Genomic DNA, 18,401 nt, shown 5'->3' with positions numbered 1-18,401 from the left:
CTTCCTCCTCGAGGTCTCACTCTGGTTTGGAGGTATTGGCACCAAACCCGCTCCTTCTGCTAAAGCAGCCCCACTCGAACCCCATAGCTCGCCGTGGGGATCGCATCCCCGGCACCACGTAGAGCAGCACCCCTCGTGCCCCCTGAGGACGTCAGCAGCAGCAATCCCACATTTTATTTCCACGTTACCAATGGCAGTGCGAAGGGCGGCTGAGCCGCGCTCCGATCCCCGCAGAAGCACTTGCAGAACGTTGCCGTTCAGTGACAATTCCCCTCTGACAACGACTTGGAGATCTGTCACGGAGCCAGTTCTTAATCCACTTAACACGTGCTTTATCAATATTGCATAATGCTAATTTTTAATCAGGATGTTGTGTTGTACCGAGTCAAACGCCTTGTAGAAGGCTAAAGACATCACATCCCCGCAGTCCCTCTTCTAATTCGAGTCGTAATTTCATCAAAGAACAAAATGTGGTTTGTTTGACAGAAAACCACATGGACTGGCATTAATTACGTTCCCATCTTTGATTCTTTATCACTTGGATCCTGTATCGTTTTTTTCCACTAGTTTTTCTCAACCCCAAGCAAACCCTCACCGTTTGGCCATCCCCTGTGCCCTTTCTGCATCTGGGCAGGAAAACGAGCACCTCCTCTGCTGCCTGGGCTTTTCTCTGCGTTCCCTTATTTATCCCGAAGCCACGTCTGCAAGCCAAGGAATGCTCTGGCCATCTCCTTCAGGACTCCGGAGTGCCAGACATCCAGACCAGGCAGTTTTTGAGAGTTTATTGCTAGTATACGCTGTTTTGCATTCTCTTTACAGTGCTAATGGCCTGGAAAATACTTGGTGGGAGTACATCATCCTCTCTGCCTGCACAGACAGGGCTGTGCATCTAAGCCTCATCCCAAAATACCCACTACTGGCCGCTGTCAGAGACAGGATATCGAGCTAGATGGATCCCTGGCCTACACGTGGCACTTCTCATGTTGTTATTTATATTACGGAGAAATATTTATTGCTCTGTTAGGTCTTTTCTGAATAATAATCAGCCGCTCTATTACCTCCATCCAGCAACAGGCCAGCCCTCATCAATCCCCTGCACTTCGCTCCACTTTATTTGTATCGGGCCTCTCTTCCCCTTCCTCCCTCTTTGTTGTACCCTCGTTATTTATTTTAATTGCTGCCCTCCCGGCTCGGTAGCTGCCCGGGCAGCAGGGGTGCTTACCGGGACCTCCGACATGGTGACCGAGATGTTCTTGGGCTGGACGGTGAGCTGCACGCACTGCCGCAGGTCGGAGGCGAAGCGCTGCGGCTCGTCCGCCCGCTCGCACCGGTCCTTGCGCGAGCATCTGCGGGGGGACGAAACGCGACGGTGAGCAGACGGCAAACAGGCCATGAGACACCCTGCTGAGGGATGTGGTGTCCAGCTAGGGACTTTATCTGCTCAAGGTCGGGCTAGGAGCTCTGTTTTCCCCTCGTGCCAGCACCTCCGCCCCGCACGGCCGTGCCCACGCCCCTCTCACCTCGCCCTGCAGCCGCCGTGCCCAGCGCACACGTTCACAGCCCGCCACGCTCCATCACCTCCCACCCCGGGTGCCTCGCCTGTCCTCACGGAGCAGACGACTCCCTCCCGCTGCTCTTTGTGCTTTCCGCAATATTATTTCATTACGGGAGGCGTTTTAATTAGACAGCAGGCAGAACGGAGAGGGAGAGCAAACCGTGCGTGCGCCGTACGGTGCTGCCTGAAACGGGAGGAGGCGAGGGGCTGGCACGGCCGTAAGAAACCCCTCGGGGGGCTCCAGACCCCACGGCTGGGTGTGAGGACCAGGACAGACCTCCCCAAGGAGGAAAGCAGTGGGGCTGGACACAGTTTACAAATCTCTGGGGCTGTGGGACCAGCCCGTGGTACTCACATGTTGTGGAGGACGCACCAGCCACAGTGGGGGTCCCGGGAGCCCAGGCACAGCTCGCAGCTCTCGTACTGCTCGCAGCTCTCCACCGGCACCCGCGTCACCTGCGGGACAAGGCGGGGAGTGAAGGAGGGGACAGCAAGGGGTGACGCTGCCCGGCATCCCTCCTGCTCACCGGGCTCAACGGGGTGCAGATCCAAGCGGGGAAAGGCTTGGAGATGACACGGTTGAGTATGGGAGCTCTGCATGGACAACATCTCCTGGCTGGCCCAGATGGGGAAACCTTTCTTTGCACAGTTTAGGGAATGGCTCAGCCCCAGCTCCTCCTGAACACCCCTGTGGCTGGCAGCCCTGCTCCGAAAGGGTTACGGCTCCTTTATTAATTGCTCCTCCACATTTGATTAAAATCCCCTCGTTCTCCGAGCCCTTCGAGCTCTGTTACAACTGTTCATTTAATTACTTTCCAGCAGCACTCTGATAACGCCATGCTGTCGTAGGGAAAAGAGCAGTTTTTATTAAGGAGCAGGGAGGAGAAGCAGGGGGACGGGGCGGGGGCTCAGGAAGCTGCCCATGCCCCTTCCGTGTCTCAGGTTCCCCACGGCTCCCATGGGGCACGACTTCTCATCAGCATTTCTAAAACAACCTCTGGCACCCAAGAAAAGGGGCATGGTCTCAGCCAGGGACCCTCCTCCATCCTGCCAGGCCAGGGGACGGGCTCTGCGTGATGTGGCCTGGCACTGCCCTAGCCTCAGATTCCGGAGCCCAAATCCCCTCTCCGCCTCACCTGCAAAGCCTCAGGTTTCCTGCAGCAGGGCAGAAACCAGAGACAGGAACTGGGAGGAGGAGGGGAAAGTCTCCGCTGTCCCGCGGGGCTGTCTAGACAAACGCGAGGCCGCTCTCCAGCATCCTTCTCCCTACCAACCCCGCGGGCGAGCAGCCAGGAGACCTGCCATGCTCCAGCCAACGTCCCACCCATGTGCCCCTCTCCGGGCAGGCAGAGAGCTGATGGGACTCGTGGCAAGGACAGCACTGCCTGCAGCAAGGCTGCCCAAAAAGAAGGGCTGAGGATCCGGGCCACCAGCACAGGTTGCTGATGGGACCACAAAAACAGCCCCTTGGGCCCCCTGTTCCCTGGAGGACAAGCGGAGAGCTGCCAACACTGGTCTCAGCTCCATCCTCCTCCTCTTCCTCCACCATGCAGGCGGTGTGTGGGAAGGAGACGGGACCAGACCACGGCGAGGCTGTGAGCGCCCAGCCAGCCCGGCCCCACAGCTCCCAAACCTGCCACCGCCGCTCGGCACAAAGCCCTGACGCAGCAGGATCCTGCTTCCCCCGCCCCGGCGCCTGGCAGCCCTTTGATGGATTAACTCGGAGCAGCAAGCTCTCCGCCGAGCCTGGGATCACGCGATCCCCCGTACAGCCAGCTAAAACTCACCACGAGCCCCGACCGCGCTGCCGGGGCAGCGGTTGTGTGCCCGTGCCTGGTTTGGGTCAGGTTTGCACCTCTGGAGGGCTGGAACACAGCCCTTGCAGCAAGCTGGAAGGGTCGGGCAGCCCTCAGTCCTCAGGGGCCGGGGATTTCAGGCAGCTGCTGCAAACGCTGAGTGCCTGGGGCACAGACCACGGGGAGGAGAGGAGCAGCAGGGCAGTGTCTGGGATCTGGTGCCTCCGGGCGGTTTTTTTTGCGCAGGGGAGCAGGGAGGAGCTGCACATCCCCAGGCGGTGTGGGGACAAAGGTGACCGAGCGGCTCGGCAGCAGCTGGGGCCAGAGCCTGGGGAGCAGAGCCATTAGGCAACAGCAGGAGAGTGACCTTCTGGCGGGGTCTGTCCCCAAGAGAGACACCAAAGGACGGAGAGGGAAGCACAGCACCAGACATCAGGGCGAAAGCAGCACGGGGAAGAGATGCACAGCGTGTCTGGGGGCTGCCACCCACACAGGGAACAAACAGGAGCAATTGGCAATGGGGTGGCTTTAGGGAGAGCACCCGCTGCTCCGTGCTCACCTGCCTGAGGGTCAGGGCACCTTCATCCGTGCTGCTCTGCCCCACCGGGTGCCTCGTGGGCAGCCACTGACTCCAGAAAGGGCCGGATCCCCGCCAGGGAGCTGCCCCAAAACATCCCCAGGCTGCAACCTGGGCTGCGGGGTCCGGCGAGCCGAGGGGCTGCAGCCCCCTCCCCTTACCTGCTTCTCGGTCATGGCGTAGAGGTGCTGGCGGTCGGGGCTCAGCACCAGGTCTCGCAGGATGGAGCTGCCCTCGTGGGCCACCACGTTCTCGTACTGCAGCGCCTGGTGCTTCCTGTCGGCCGGCAAGTCCACCAGGATCTGCGGGGAGAGCAGAGAGGATGAGCATGGCCCCGTGCACGCCTCGCACCCATCCCGAGGGGGAGAAACAGGGAATGCACCCCCTTAGGGATACTGGGGGCAAGCCACGGCCACCGCAGCCTCACAAAGCAGCACAGACCACAGACATCTCAGCCCTCTCCAGGAGGCCTCAGTGGCAGCAGTTCTGCTCTCCTTTTGCATGTCGCCACCGTTCCCATGTATACACACATCCAAAATCTTCACCCCACACACGACTACACCCAACTCCTCAGCACCCCGCTCCCCCACCCCGAAGTGCCCCCCCAGAGGAGCCCGGCCTGGCCGTAAGGACAGCAGCTTGCAGAGCGCTGACATCTCCCCATCCACCAAAGGAAACACTCGGGCTCGTGGCTGGGGAAGTCCAAAGGGTCTCGAGGAAGCCGAGGGTCAGCAGAGGGTCAGAAAGCGCCTTTGTTCCTCGAGCAGGAGCGTGGCAGGGGCTCTGATCCCCCTGGGGCTCACCAGCACGTGAAGGAGCTTCCCAAGCAGGCCGGTTCCTCGCTGCACCGGCACTGCCCGCGCTAGGAGGCACCACGGGGCCGGCAGCACCCACCGAGGAGGAGCCGAGCCCCAGCAAGGCTCTGCTGCTTCGGAGACCCCCAACCTTCCCAAAACACATCCCACCTTGATCCTGGCCCCGCAGCCCCCCGGCAGGGCCGGGCGTTTGCACGGTTCCCAATCAGAGGCTGCGGGGCCGGGAGAGCAGGATCCCGGTGCGCAGCTGATTAGCATGGAAATGTATGCGGCTCACAAACTAACCGGGGCCCGTTTAATTAGAGCGGCGCCTTTGATTCACCGCCAGCCTCCTGCACGCACCAGCCCCGGATTATTTTTAGGCGGTTTTACAAAACAAATGTATTTAATTAAGAAAGAGACCCCTGAGCAGCCAGGGAGCGCGGCGGCGCGCAGAGGGGCCGCCCTCGCCCTGTGGGACCCAGGTGCCAGCCTCGCAGGGGCAGACACAACTTTTTGGAGCCCTCGGCACAGCCCCAAGCCCCCGGTCCCTGCCGTTCCCCATGACCAGGACCCCGCTGGGCATCTTCCCATTACGGACAGGGCCCAATCCTGCCTCCCACATCCCCTCGTGGGTCGCTCCCCTCCTGGCTCTCAGCCTCCCCGCCACAAAACCCTGCCCGAGGCAGCTCTCCGGAGGGAGAGTGCTATGGCAAGGTGACAGACGCACCTCTCCAGCCCTTTTACGGGCTGGAGCTGCCGCAGGGAGGAATCGATACAGTTTTACCCTGGTCCTAAAATAGATCTACGGGGGGGATGTTGCGCCGGCAGTAATTTTTAACTAGCGGGGTAATTTCCCCATTACGTTATTGTGCTGCGCAGTGCTGGGAAAGAGAAAGAGATGTATTAAAAGAACAACAGACGTGAAGCACTTCCAGTTAATTTGAGGCTCCAGGAAGGACCTAAAAATAATGACTGTAGTCAAAGAGGGCTGGGGCCAACACATCGGGGTGCTCTGGAGGGGGCCTTGGGGCCACCCCAAATGTGCACACGTGGGAATCCTCCCCTCCGGCACCTGCTGCAGCTCTGGGGGTCAGGAAAAATGGGATTTGGGAGGGTTGGCATGGCTGTTTGGGCCGTAACACGGTGGTTTCCCAGAGACATCTCTTACCGGCACAGGGGTGGCTTCTCCAGCCCTCCCCGCACACCCGTGCCCACCTGCGGGGCCAGGGATGTGCTTTAATCAGAGCAGCCCCCTCGGAAGCACGTGCCTTCCTGCCCACCCTGCTTCCCTTCCCACCCGGGGGAAAACGCAGCCACCGAGGGAAAAAAATAAAAATCTATTAACCTTTCTCCTCATCCTGACGCTGATATAATTACCCAATACTAATAATTACCCGCGCTAATTTCTCACTCCGGATTCCTGTCCTAGCTCGGCTGCCTCGCACGATTGCAGCCGAGCCGGTGGTGAGAAGGCTTTGGGATGGGGCTTTTCTTTCCCATGGGGCTGGAAGGAGCTGCGGGGTCGCAGCTTCTCCCCACCAAGATGGAGAAGCAGGAGGCATGGACTGGGGTTTTTCCAGTCCCCGTGGCAATGGGGCACCCTACAGGAGCGAGGAGAGCCCACGGAGTTGGGCTGTTGTCTCCTTAAGCACCTGGAGGAGACCGGAGGCAAGAAACTGCAAGCTGGCTGCTTGGGGGAACCTTCTTAAACCAGGGCTGGAGGCTGCTCTGCGGGACACAGGCGCACGCTGTCCCCACGGCCACACAGCACGGAACCAGCCCACCTTCCCTGCAAGCTGCACCGGGCGGCACCGCACGGGGAGGGGGTTTAAGAGCAGGTCCCCAGGAAGGCGCAGAGAGGGCTCCCGGGGGTGGTCTCCGCTGGAAAAGGGAGCTCTGACCCTACACAGCTGATGCCTTGGAACAAGAAGGTCTCACCACCTGGCTACAAGGTGTGTGGAGGTGCGGGGACAGCAGCACCAACCAGCCTAGCTCCTGCCTCGAGTCCAAAGCTCCACCACAAAGCTCAGCCCTCCTTCGCCACCACACCGCTGGAGCACCCAAACGTTTTTTCCAGGGCCACCACGCGTCCAGCGTGAGCAAAGAGCCTCTGCCCCATGGACCCGGCACGGTCTGACACAACGAGATGCTACCAACGGATGGAACAAGCCACTCAAGGGCGGAGGACACCACGAGAATGAGGTTGCTGCCTTGTACTCACCGCCGAAAATTCAATTGTGGGCAGAAGAAACGCGCATCGGAGGCCAAACGTGCTGCGCTTCAACGCCCTGAACTTTCTCATCTGTTTCCACTTTTCTTCCTCCCAGCCCACGTGGGCTGTCCCCTGTCCTGCACAACTCCACGAGACCGCAGGCCAGGACCCAAAACCAGCCCAGGAGGCGGGGAGGTAAAAGGACCAGATGAGTCACGGTGGCAGAGGGATGGTTCGTCCCGCGGCAGCGCATCCGCTCCCCGGCAAGACGCCCTCCGGGGCAAATGGGTCCCGAGAGCGGCCACAACCACCGCCAAAACAACACAGGGAAACCCCCCCGACGTGCCTACAGGCACCAGCAGTGGGTGAGAGCAGAGGAGAGTCTGCCTGGCCCACGTTTTGGAAAGACGGGTGATGAGATGGATGAAGAGCAGCAGCTGTGACTGGCCGAGCCCCGGCTGGTGGCCACCCAGTGCCAGCAGCGGGTCAGGAGGGGACGGCGGCGCAGGACGGGGCTCTGCAGCTCGGGAACGCCAGGTGGAGAGGGAGAATGCACAGCCGGGCAGGGAAAGCGGCCGTGAAGATGCCAAAGCTGCTTTGGGATTTAACGAGCAGCAGCAGGAGCCCCAACGCGGGCGGCGAAGCGTGGCGGCACGACCGCAGCTCCTGTTCGGGGCACATGGAGGTGGTGACCCAGGGGTGAGCTGGTGCCACCCGTGCCCCCACGTGGGGACAGCTCATGAGCCCACCACCGGGAGGGAAGAGGCAGCTCCTGAGCGGGGCTCTCCCACCCCAGGCTCTCTGGGCTTCCAGCCCCGGTGCTCGGAGCCGAGCGGTACCCCGCCGACCCCTCCTCTTGGCACGAGAAGTGCTCCGCGCCGCTTTGTGCTCTTATCTGCACGCGGCTGTGATTAATTCTCAGTGGCTGGCAGCAGCTACAAGAGGAGGGCGCTTTCGCCCGCCTGCCACACTTCAAAGGCAGGGACTTATCTGCCTCAAACACACTCCGCAGCCTTTTCACGGGGACCCTTTCCAGTTCCACGGGGCTCGCGCGGCGCTGACAGGCGTCGCCAAAGAAAGGCTTATTTACGGGAGTGCATTTCAAAGCCTTCCCCTTCCCTCCCGGCGCTCCAAACACTTGCTGGGGGAGGCGGTGAGACGCGAGCCCTGCACAAACAGCCCCGTGTGGCTGCTCTGCCTGGGATGTGATGGGGAGATGCTGGAGGATGCCAGGGTCCCTGCACCGGGGGGTCTCCGCGCCATGCAAAACACCTCCCCGAGGCCAGGCAGGACCTGCTCAGCCCCAGCCACCCTGGGGTGGAGGTGACAGCTGCCAGGAGTGTCACCAAACACCGCACAGACGAGCTCAGGGCAGGATACGGAGTATCCCATATCCAGCCTGGGGGCCCCATGGGGACAGTGAGCCCCATGTGGGGACAGCCTGCACGTGGCCTGGGCTCACCCCGAGGCAGCAGGCGGCACACGGGGGGAGCCGGGCCCCCCATCATCCCCTCCACATGCCTTCCCCTGCGCCAGCAGCTGCCACCCATGTGCCTCTCTCCGGTTTCCGAAGGAGGGAGAGAGCTTTAAAAACGGGGTCCGTGCACCAGCTGCACCAGGAAGGTGCAGGGGCTGCTCAGCCACCCCGAGAAACGCAGGAGCAGCTGCGGGGCTGGGGCATCAGCTGCCAGGGGGGCTGCAGTTGGTGGGGTTGGGGACGCTGGAGAGGGGGGCCACCAGCGTGCCGGGGGGACAGCAGCAGGGAGAGCTGCTTGGGGCGCGTGTCAGGTTACCAAACCTTTGCATCCAGCAAGGATAAGCCTCTGGTTTCGCTCAGCCTCGGGGGAAATGCAGCTTTCCTGTTCACGTGGGGGGAAATCTTTACTGAGACAGCTCGACATGCTCAGCGCCAGGCTGCTCCGCACCGCCGGCACGGTCAGGGAGCAGGGAGGGATTTTGGAGATGCATTTTTGGCCCCACACGTGCTGCCCCGGACGGCTGCGGGGTGGCAGTGCTTCCAGCCAAAAAATCCCAGCTATGTGGCGCGGGCAGGCGGCCGGCACTGCCGAGGAGCCCGGCCACCGCCAGCTGCCCTGCACAGGAACGCGTCCCCTCCCCACAAATAATCCCAAAGCAGGGGCCTGGGCGGCTGACCCGGTGCCCTGGTGGCACGAGGCTGGGCTGGGGGTGCCGTGTGCCCCCCCTGCCCATGAGCAGAGTCTTGGGGAGGTTTTGCCAGCACAAACCTGACACCGACACCCAGCCCTTGCGTGGGGCCACGACGCTGATTCCTCGCTGATTGTGCACCGAGGGGACGGGGGCGACGAGCTGCCGCTCAGCGAAACCCATTTGTAAAGATTAATACAAACCAGGCTTTCGTCCCAGGCCCTGCATTGCCTCGAGCCAGAGAACACTGGAACTTTAATTATATCAGTGTAATAAAGCAAAAAAAAACAAGGAGATACTTAATCTAGATCACGGCTCCTAACAGCCCCCGCTTCCAGCGGCACCGACGGGTGTGACACCGGGCAATCGAACCGGCTTTGAAGCACGCTGCTACGGGCGCCTCGGCCACGTGCTGGCAATTCTGCTGCCTCGGGGTGACAATTCTGCGCAGGCTCCGGGGTTTGCCCCAGGAGAGGTGGCTGCGAACCTCCCCAAACCTGCCCTGTCCCTCAGCCGGCACCACAGCGGCCGGACCCTGCCCCACGCGTGCACAAATCGTCTCGGGCAGACTGCGTTGGTCAAATCTGCTCCATCGGCAGCGGGGATGGAGAAGCACGCCCAGCTCACGGCTTCGCTACCTCTGACGGAGCTAAAAAGCTGTCAGCAAAATGGTCAGCGCCTTTCTGTAGCTAAAGCGAAGTGCTGGGGGGAAGAGCCCAGCGCCACGGTGCCGCAGTCTGACGGGGGATCTGCTGGGGCAGCACCTTCACCGGAGCCAAACGTGGGTGAAGGAGGGAGGCGACGGAGCGGGGCGAGAACTGCAAAGCCCCCCGGGAGCCCCGTGCTTGCTCTGGCACAGGACACACCGAGGCACCCTCGCCGCTCACCCCCCAGCAGTGCCCCAGCTGCTCCGGCGGTCTCAAGCCATTGATTTCTCAGCTTTGCCCTTCAAAACTCTCCTGGCTCGGCGCCCGGGTTGTATCGTCTCGTTCCTCGGGAGCAAAATATCTCTATTATTATTGCAATTATTTCCCAATCAGCATCGCTCAGGGCTGATTCGGTCGGCGGGGGGGCCCCGACAGGCGAATCGATGCGCAGCCTCCGCCCGGGGCTGCCGAGGGAAGGACGGGGCATCCCTCCCCGCCGTGCCGTGACCATCCCCAGCCGAGCAGTGGCCACAACATACCAGCGTGCCGAGGATACGGAGCCAAATTCTGTTTATTTTCCTCCTAGCTCAGCAGGGCAGCACAAGCCCTTCTTCCCTGCCCGAGCAACCAGAGCAAGGCGACACCGACGCTAACCCACCGCGTCCCACCGCCCTGGCCCGCTCGGGAGCGAGGACTGGCCCTGCAACAGCCGAGGAGGACACGGGGCACTCGTCCCTTTCCAGACCGCTGTCAGGGAGCCCAAAAAGTCAGGGAGGAGGCAGCGGGGCTTTGCCAGGAGGAAGCCCAGGCTCCCAGAGCTGCAGCGTGCCGGAGATCAGCTGATCCTCCCTCCCCTCGCGGCCCCAGGAAAATAGCTGTTTCCTTCCTGCTCCCTAAAACAACAAAGCAGCACGAGAGAAGCTGCCTGAGGACACGGAAGGAGCAATCAATCCCACCAAACAGAGGGCTCGGTGGCAGGAAAAGCCCATGCAGGGGAGGCTGCGGAGGGATGGTCCGGGGTGGCCATCCCCAGGGTGTCCCCAGCGGGTTGGGGACAGGCTGCAGCAGCAGCAGCTCCAGCCCTGGGCTGGCCACGCCGCCTGGACCCAGTGCTCCCCTCCTTGTCCCAGCACTCCATGACCCCCATATTCCCCATCGCAGGGGCTCCCAGTCCTTCCTCAGAAGCACGGGGACAAACATGCCCCAGCTGAACGCTGCAGCCCAAACCCCTGCACCGGGCTGGTGCCGCGGGGGGACTGCGGGGTGCGTGCAGTGCATCCCTCTTGTGCTGCCTTCAGCCACCCCCGAGTTTCGTTTCCTTTTTCTTTTTCCTCTCCGCAGACACACAGCTCCATCTCTAGAGCAGACACCACTCCGCAGCAGCTCCAGGGCCCAAACTTCACATCCCCAGAGTGCGATCGGCACACGTTGCCCCACACCAACATCTCTCTGTGACCACTGCCCCTCGCAGCCCCCGGCAGAGCCAGCCTTCAGGCTGCACTGAGCAGCCCAGCAGCGGGCACCCGGGCTCGCAGGCAGGTTTACTCATCCATCGGGCTTCTCTCCGCAGCCCTGCATCCAGGCATCACACCCCCAGACCTCGCACAACCCCATCTCGGCAGCTCCCAAACCACCCGGCTCCTGCCACGCGCCCAGCAGCCATCATTTCCTCACCGCCCCATCCCAAAGCCACTCGCTGCACTAACACAAATTTGCAGCAGATGAACGTAGCATGAAATAAATCTGCTGCCGTTCGCATCCACCCAGGGAGAAGGGCAATGCTGACCGCATCCAGCCTCACCTATTTAACGCCAGCGCTGCCCCCGTCCTGCAGGCAGCCCCTCGTTACCGCAGACCTGGGCTGCCCGGGGTTTTATCCCGGCGGGCAAATCTCACCTGAGTGGCCAGGAGAAGCTGCTAAGCACTGAACAGCCGGGGTCTAAATAGCGCACGGCACGCTGACAGCGTTAAATATTAAATATCTCGCCCAGGCAGCAGAACTGGACGCGCAGAACGTCTCATGAACTCAACGACTACGTTTTCTATTGCATAATGTGCTTCATGAGACAGTAATCCATCGGACCAGGAGGAGAGAAGTTAAAACCATGCTTTTTTTTCCCCCTCTTTTTAAATCCATGTCTCAGCTATCGGCACCCCGAGATGGAAATTCCAGGCTCAGCGCTCCCTCCCCAACCTGCCCCGCTCTCAGAAGCAAATACCTCCAAGGTTTTGGAGCCAACCTCTCGCTGCCCTGCGTGAGGTGCTCCTGCTGATAACACCCAGCTGAATCCGGCTCCGGGCTGGGAGCAAAGCAGAGCACGTGCAAATATTTTCCTTCAAAACCAACCCTCGCCAGCACACACTCAGACCCCTCTCGCTCTCCCCACCCCGAGTTCAATGTTTGCTGAACTCCGTGCTCTGACATTTCGTTTGCTTTTCAGGGCTTGGTTCCCACACCTGAGCCTCTCCGGCAGCATCCCCAGCCCCACGTGCCCCTCACCGGCTCACACCTTCCCCACAGCCCCAAGGAAAGGGCGCGGGGCCGCAGCTCCCCACCCCGCCGACCCCGGGAGCGACAGAAAGCGCTTCCCGCAGCAGGCTCTCCGCTGGCAAACAGGATGGAAATTAGGCTCTTCAGCCTGAGCATAGGAGCAATTTTGAAGGAGAGATTGAGCAGATTTAAATATAGAGATTGCTTTCCCTAAGGATACTGCTCGAGATGTTTAAAAGCTCAGGTTTTACGCAGCGCAGGTTTTCTCTCCGCAGCGCTCGTGCGGGTGCAGAACTCTCCTCTCCGCTGCTCCTTTCTTCTTGGGGCTCGTGGGGAAGCGGGGCCGGGCAGGAGGTGACCACCACAGACAGGCACACGCTGGGCTCCTGCACACCTGTACGATGCTGAGGGGCTGCAGGAGCCCGGCCAGCCCCTCGCACGCAGGAGGGCCGGGCGCGCAGCTGGGGCCGCTTCGTGCGCTCGCTCCGGGAAATTCTCGGCACAGCTTTAAGGACCACCTGCCACCATCACCCGCTCCCAGAAGCCGCGACGGCTGCCAGGGGATCTCAAGCGGAGGCTGCCACTCACTGCAGCTCGCCGGCGCGATGTCCAAGGAGCCGCTTGCATCGAGGTGCCAGGAGCGCAGCTTGGCACCTGACAGCTCGGCACCGGCGAGAGACGTGCCAACGCCGAACGCTGTCAGCCCTCGGTGGCCCCAAGGGCTGGTGGCAACGCGTGTCCCCCTCTTACACTCTGCCACCACCCACAGCCCGCGCTGTGCCCGTGCCTCCTGCCCATCCGTGGGGTCAGGCGCCCGAAAGTGCTCACGGAGAGGGTTCCTGGCGTAGAGGGCTTGTGGAGCGGTGACCCACGGCGGGCAGGGGGCTTTGGGGAGGGCTTTGAGGAGGGCAGGGAGGGAGCAGGGATGGCAATGGGATGAGCGACCCCGAGGAGCAGAGTGCCTTCCACCAAGATGAGGCCCTGGCAGCAGCCCTCGCCCAGCCCGAGGGCGCGCACGCCTGAGTATCCGCACTGGAGAGGGAGGCCAAGGGGTGGGAAATGATGTTAATTAAAGTTTTAATTACTGTAACCAAACGAGGAACATAATTACTTTATTCTCACCGAGACTTCAAACTGATTAAGAATCACGTGCGTTGCAATCTTTGGGTTGATTTGATTTTTAATTAAACGTGCCGTCGGAGGGACGGGGCAGGATGGGGGCTCGGCCCTGCCGGGACCCCAAAACCTGGCGGGGGCCCCTGGGAGCCAGACACAGATCCCAAGACGGGTCAGGGGAACTTCACAGCTCCACACGGGCACCCACATCCTGCAAGGCTTCGAGCAGAAGGGGGTGTGCAGGGACACGGCCCCGTGGCCAGCGGGTCACACACAGCTCCCCAGACCCCTCCTGCCCTCCGCAGCACCCCGAGAGCCGCTCCGCGCAGGCCCCTCAGATATTAATGAACTTGTGCCGCCGCTGGAGGGAATTATTAAAAAACAATTTTGCAAAGGTATCTTTTTCAAATAATAATAATACTAAAAGACAAAGCTGTAGAAATTAAATTCCCAGTCCCCTACCTCAAATAAATAGTATCAGAATTTGAAATGAGACATAATTACCTCGGCAAGGTTAAAGCCGCTAATGCGCACGGAATACAGAATCACCATTCATCATCATCATATCTCATATCACAGCCATTATTTATAATTAGGAGGCACGGTTTAAAAAACACATAAAGACGCCCATGCAATGCTGTAATTCTTCTGTTATTGCTCCTGAAGGGCCAATCCCGGCCCTTTCAGAACCTCTGATTTGTGGAGTCCAGGATCAGGCAAAAACAATTCCCCCAAATACCCCAAAAAGACAGTCCCAAAGAGCATGCCACTCATTGCTCCGAGGGAAAACCCACCTGCAGCTGCCCTCGAGCCCTTCCTGGGCACGTAGACAGCAGTGGCTGGACACAGCGGGGCTGCACCCAACCCATCCGGAGCGTTTCAAAGCCACGCAGCCGTGCCGTGATGGCTTAGAGCAGAGGGTTCTGGCCAGGAGAGTGTCGTGGCACAGAGCAAGCAGCCAGCCAGGCCAGGAGCTGAAGGTGCCAGCTTGGCACTTTGCACAAGGGCCAGCGCTCCCCACTGGCCCCATGGGCTTTCTCAGCTGCTGGGTGCTTTCACATGCTGTGGTTTAAAAAAAAACACAGAACAAGCGATGGCAAAAGCTGGCGAAACCAAAAGCTAAACCAAAAGCTGCCCTCCCTTGAAGCTGCTCCCCTGTCCCAGGGAAACGTTAACAAGCCCCCAGCGAAGTCGGAGGAAATTGCCCTTAATGTATTCGGGGAAGTACGAGCCAGGGGGTGACAACACGAGGCCACACATCCCCGGGCCCACTGCTGGCAGCACCCAGGAGCACGAGCTCGCAGTCCCGTGGGGACACCAAGCTGCTCCTCTCGCCCGTGGGTGCTGGAGCAGAGCCCTTGTGCAGAAAAGCACAGAGCACCAGGACACAGCCTGGCTCGGGGACGGGTCTGTTTCAGAAATAAAGCGACCCCTGGGGTTGAGGAGCCCGGGCTCTGCACCCTTTGGTGGGGAATTAGAGCAAGAGAAAGCGCCCCGGGTGCACAGAGCCATGCCAGCAGGGGCCGAGACAGCAGGAGCACAGACACACAGCCATGCACATGCAAGCTGCAGGCTTTTTGGAGATGGAAAAACAAAGCCAGGGAGCACGAGGAGAGCAAAGGGCCTGAGGCAGCAGTCCCGAGCCCAAGCAGCCTTTCCCTGGGCTGCTCGCTGCACCCGACCGCTCGCCCCGCTGGTCCCGTGACTGCGGTCACAGAGCTGCGCTTTTTCAGAGATTCCACTGGGCTGTAAAACGCTCAAACAACGAGGGAGGGAAAAAAACAGCTCCCAGATGCACACAGAACCGCTCGCTGTCCAAAGCCCAGGAAACGAGTTGCTAATAAAGGGCCCTGCAAACACGCTGGGGTCCCCTTACCGCAGGGGCTCCACCGCCTCCTCGCTCCCCTCGGGGCCGTCCCCGCGGTCTCAGCAGGCACCAGAAGGACTTTTAACGTCGGTGGCAGCGAGTTTCCCAAAACCCAAAGTCGCAGAGAGAGGTGGCATTTCGCAGCGCTCGGGCAGGGGACCGCTCTTTGCCCTTCCAAGGGCTGAAAACGAACCCCCCCCCTCTCCCCTTTTCATCCCATTGAAGACTTGACAGAACCTCCTAGCGCTCTGCAGTTGAAATTGGCAGGTCTTAAATTAATTGACTGCAATTTTACACAACAACATGTTTAGCTGAGAGCTGGCCCGCGGCCCGCTTGGCTCGCCACCGCTCCCCAGACACTTTTCAAGCAACCTCCAAAACTTCACAACACGGCGGAGGCGAGGCGAGCGGGCTGCCAACGTGACCCGCTCCCTGCCAAAACACCGGCCCCGCTTCCCCGCGCCCCCTCCCCGACCCTTCTCCAGCTCCTCCGCTGTTTTCCCCCGCTCTCGTTAATGGCTCGTTAAATTATTCTCATCGGCTCCTCCGCGGCGCAGGCTCCGCTCTCGCTGGGTTTCGGGCCCGCTGCTTTGCCATGGAAACGACAGCGACGGGACCAACGCATGCAACAGGCAGGAGAGAAGTCAGGTTTGTATTTCAGCCCGCTCCGACACATTCCTGAGCTCCTTCCACGTAACGCCCCAAAGGACGGGCCCCGAAGCAAAAGCCGAAGCAAAAGCCAACGTCACGGTACCGGAGCACGGCGAGCGCCCCGGGGTGCTGTTGTTTGGGATCCCACACGCGAGGACGCACAGCCTCAGCGCCCAGGAATGAACTGGCAGGCTCCAGCTCACCTCCAGCCCTCGCCAGGAGCCAGCTCAGCCAAAAAGCAATCACGCTCTCGTTAGCGGAGCCGGCACCGCCGCTCGCACGGGGCCAACATTTGGGGTCGGCACGGCGCACGGGGACCAGCCCCTGCCCAGGTCCCCAAGCCTCCTGCGAGACGCCACCAGGGCCAAAGGCAAAGCCCCAGGGACCAGCCAGCTCTGGCTGCGAGCCCTCATCTGATCGCACCCCGGTGCCGGGCACCTCTCCAGGGCACGGCCGTGGCACCGAGGCGTGCTCCCGGCGGCCAGCCCTCCCGGCCGGGCTGCGGGAGGCCAGGGGAGGATTTTCTCCGGCTCTGCCCAGAGCCTGGGTCAAGCAGCTGATGCTCCGCGAAAGCCAAATTGGGGGTGGGTTGTTTGTGTGATTTCGTTTCTTGAATAAACAGAAACATCCTGCCCGTGATTAAGAGCCTTTATGAAAAACACACCAGCGCCGAGCGCTGCAGCTGGGGCCGGAGGTACCGCAGTGCCTGGGGGGCAGAAAACAAGAGGGCTGGGCTTCACGAGGGGTGAATGCAGCTCCCAGACGGATTCACGCTGCCACAATGTCCTGGGCAAGTTTCAGAGATAGAAATCCTCCCCAGGAAATCACGAGATGGTTCCTTTCTCCCAGAAATCCCCATTTTTCACACCAAACCTCCCCAAGCCTCCTCTCGCTCCTGCCATTCCGGCGAGCCCACGACCCAGCCAGGCTGCGAGCAGCCCACGTGCCGTGAACCACAGACACGGCACAGAGGCAGCCGAGGTGCTGCCATCACCTTTAAGCATTAATTCTTCCCTTTATCACCCGCAGATCTCAAAGCTCTCCTCACTCCCTTACGCTGCGCTCCGCCTTTCGGCCGCGGGCATCACCAGCCGCAGGTCACGGGGAGGAGAAGCCTGGAGCAGCGAGCTGACCCCGGCCCCGCTGGCAGGCAGGCAGGCAGGCAGGCAGCAGGAGCTGAGCTGTGCCAAAAGTCGAGGACCTGCAGGATTCGTGTGCCTGCCCCCCGCGCGGCTCCGCAGCCCCCGCCGCGCACCGCAGAACACGTGCTTTTGGTTAGCTCGCATGGGCCGAGGGGGGGAAAGGCACTGAAACATCCCTCACACACACACGCACGTGTGAAAACTCAAGTTTTCAAGTTTCTTCCCTTGGCAAGGCTCAAAATAGGCCAAGGTTTCATTTTTTTTTTTTTTTTGCTGGGAGGCTTTAAAATGTATTGCATCCAAACCGTCCCCGAAACATTCCTGACATTTATTGCCATCAGCTTTCCCCCAATTAACTGCCGCTTTGCAACTACCATCATCTTGATGAAAAACATCTCCAGAAACACACAGACCAGGAAAAAAACATGTTTCTCTTGCTCTGCTTCTCCCTGCTCACAAGCAAAACAGAACGAGGGAGGAGAGGGGGTCAGGAACATTTTTGCCTTGGCAGCTTCGTCCAGCGAGAGCCACCGCTCGCCGCGGTGCCGGCGGGGACGTGGGAGGCGACGTTTGGACTGGCACCCAAAATCTGCTCCCCCAGGCACCCGGTACCCCATCTGCAGCCACAGCGTTGACTCGACATGGAACGGACCAAATCTCATCTGGAAACGCGCCTTCTTGGTGCGTTGGGCTCAGCTCGCAAGGCTCGCAGCGCGCGTGGGACAGGCGCGAGGAGCCGCGGAGCGGGGAGGAGCGGAGCCGCTCCCGTCCCCAGGAGGCAGGCACCGAACGGCACCGGGGCGGATACGGTGTCAGAGCAGGGCTCTCTGCAGGCTTTTTAATCGCTTCCATTTCCAAAATGGAGCAGAGGTCTTGTTTCAACAGCCTGCGCGAGCAGATGTCAGGCAGGAAGGTTCAAAAGGACAACAGCGGGGAGAGGAAGGGAGCTGAGCCACCGACCTCACGATGCACGGGATTTGCAGTGGGAAGGGGGGCAGAGAAGCCCCTCCATGGCTTGCCCCCTGGTTGGACACCCCTGTGCCCTATTTCTGGATCCAGGGACTGAAGAGAGGACATGGTGCAGTGGGACATGCCCAAGGCACCCCGAGCGTGGCAGCAGCTCCAAGAAGCGCCCAGGGCCGCGGGCTGTCTGTCCCTCCTTGTAAATCCTGGTCAGAAACACCACACCAGGCACAGAGCCGAGTTACCTCGGTGAGCCCTCCGCCATCAGACGAGCCCTGTTACCATCCCACGTGCTCTGCATCACCAGGACAAGCCACAAGTTTCTTCCCAAGTTTGGCCAAGCACGCTTCCCTCGGTGCTTGCCTCGATTCCCTCCGTCCCTGCACCCGGGGCAGTAATTTTTGCCCTCTTTTAAAACCAG

At 60.6% G+C, this 18,401-nt stretch overlaps 1 protein-coding gene across 5 annotated transcripts in view; it reads right to left on the bottom strand.

The window, feature by feature from the left end:
- The window catches only part of PLXNA1 (plexin A1), a 108,562-nt gene that overhangs the window by 63,119 nt on the left and 27,042 nt on the right, over positions 1-18,401 (bottom strand). For all 5 annotated transcript variants that reach the window (XM_035337413.1, XM_035337416.1, XM_035337417.1 and 2 more), the window contains exons 4-6: positions 4,090-4,230; positions 1,911-2,011; positions 1,223-1,346 (exon numbers count right to left, since the gene is read on the bottom strand). In XM_035337413.1, the coding sequence (XP_035193304.1) occupies positions 1,223-1,346; positions 1,911-2,011; positions 4,090-4,230 (366 nt within the window). The remainder of the gene's footprint in view (positions 1-1,222; positions 1,347-1,910; positions 2,012-4,089; positions 4,231-18,401) is intronic.

The sequence above is a fragment of the Oxyura jamaicensis genome, chromosome 12 (genome assembly GCF_011077185.1).
Source record: "Oxyura jamaicensis isolate SHBP4307 breed ruddy duck chromosome 12, BPBGC_Ojam_1.0, whole genome shotgun sequence".
NCBI classification, from domain to species: Eukaryota; Metazoa; Chordata; class Aves; order Anseriformes; family Anatidae; genus Oxyura; species Oxyura jamaicensis.
The sequence above is the reverse complement of the archived record's forward strand: the minus strand, read 5'-3'. Positions and strand labels throughout refer to the sequence as shown.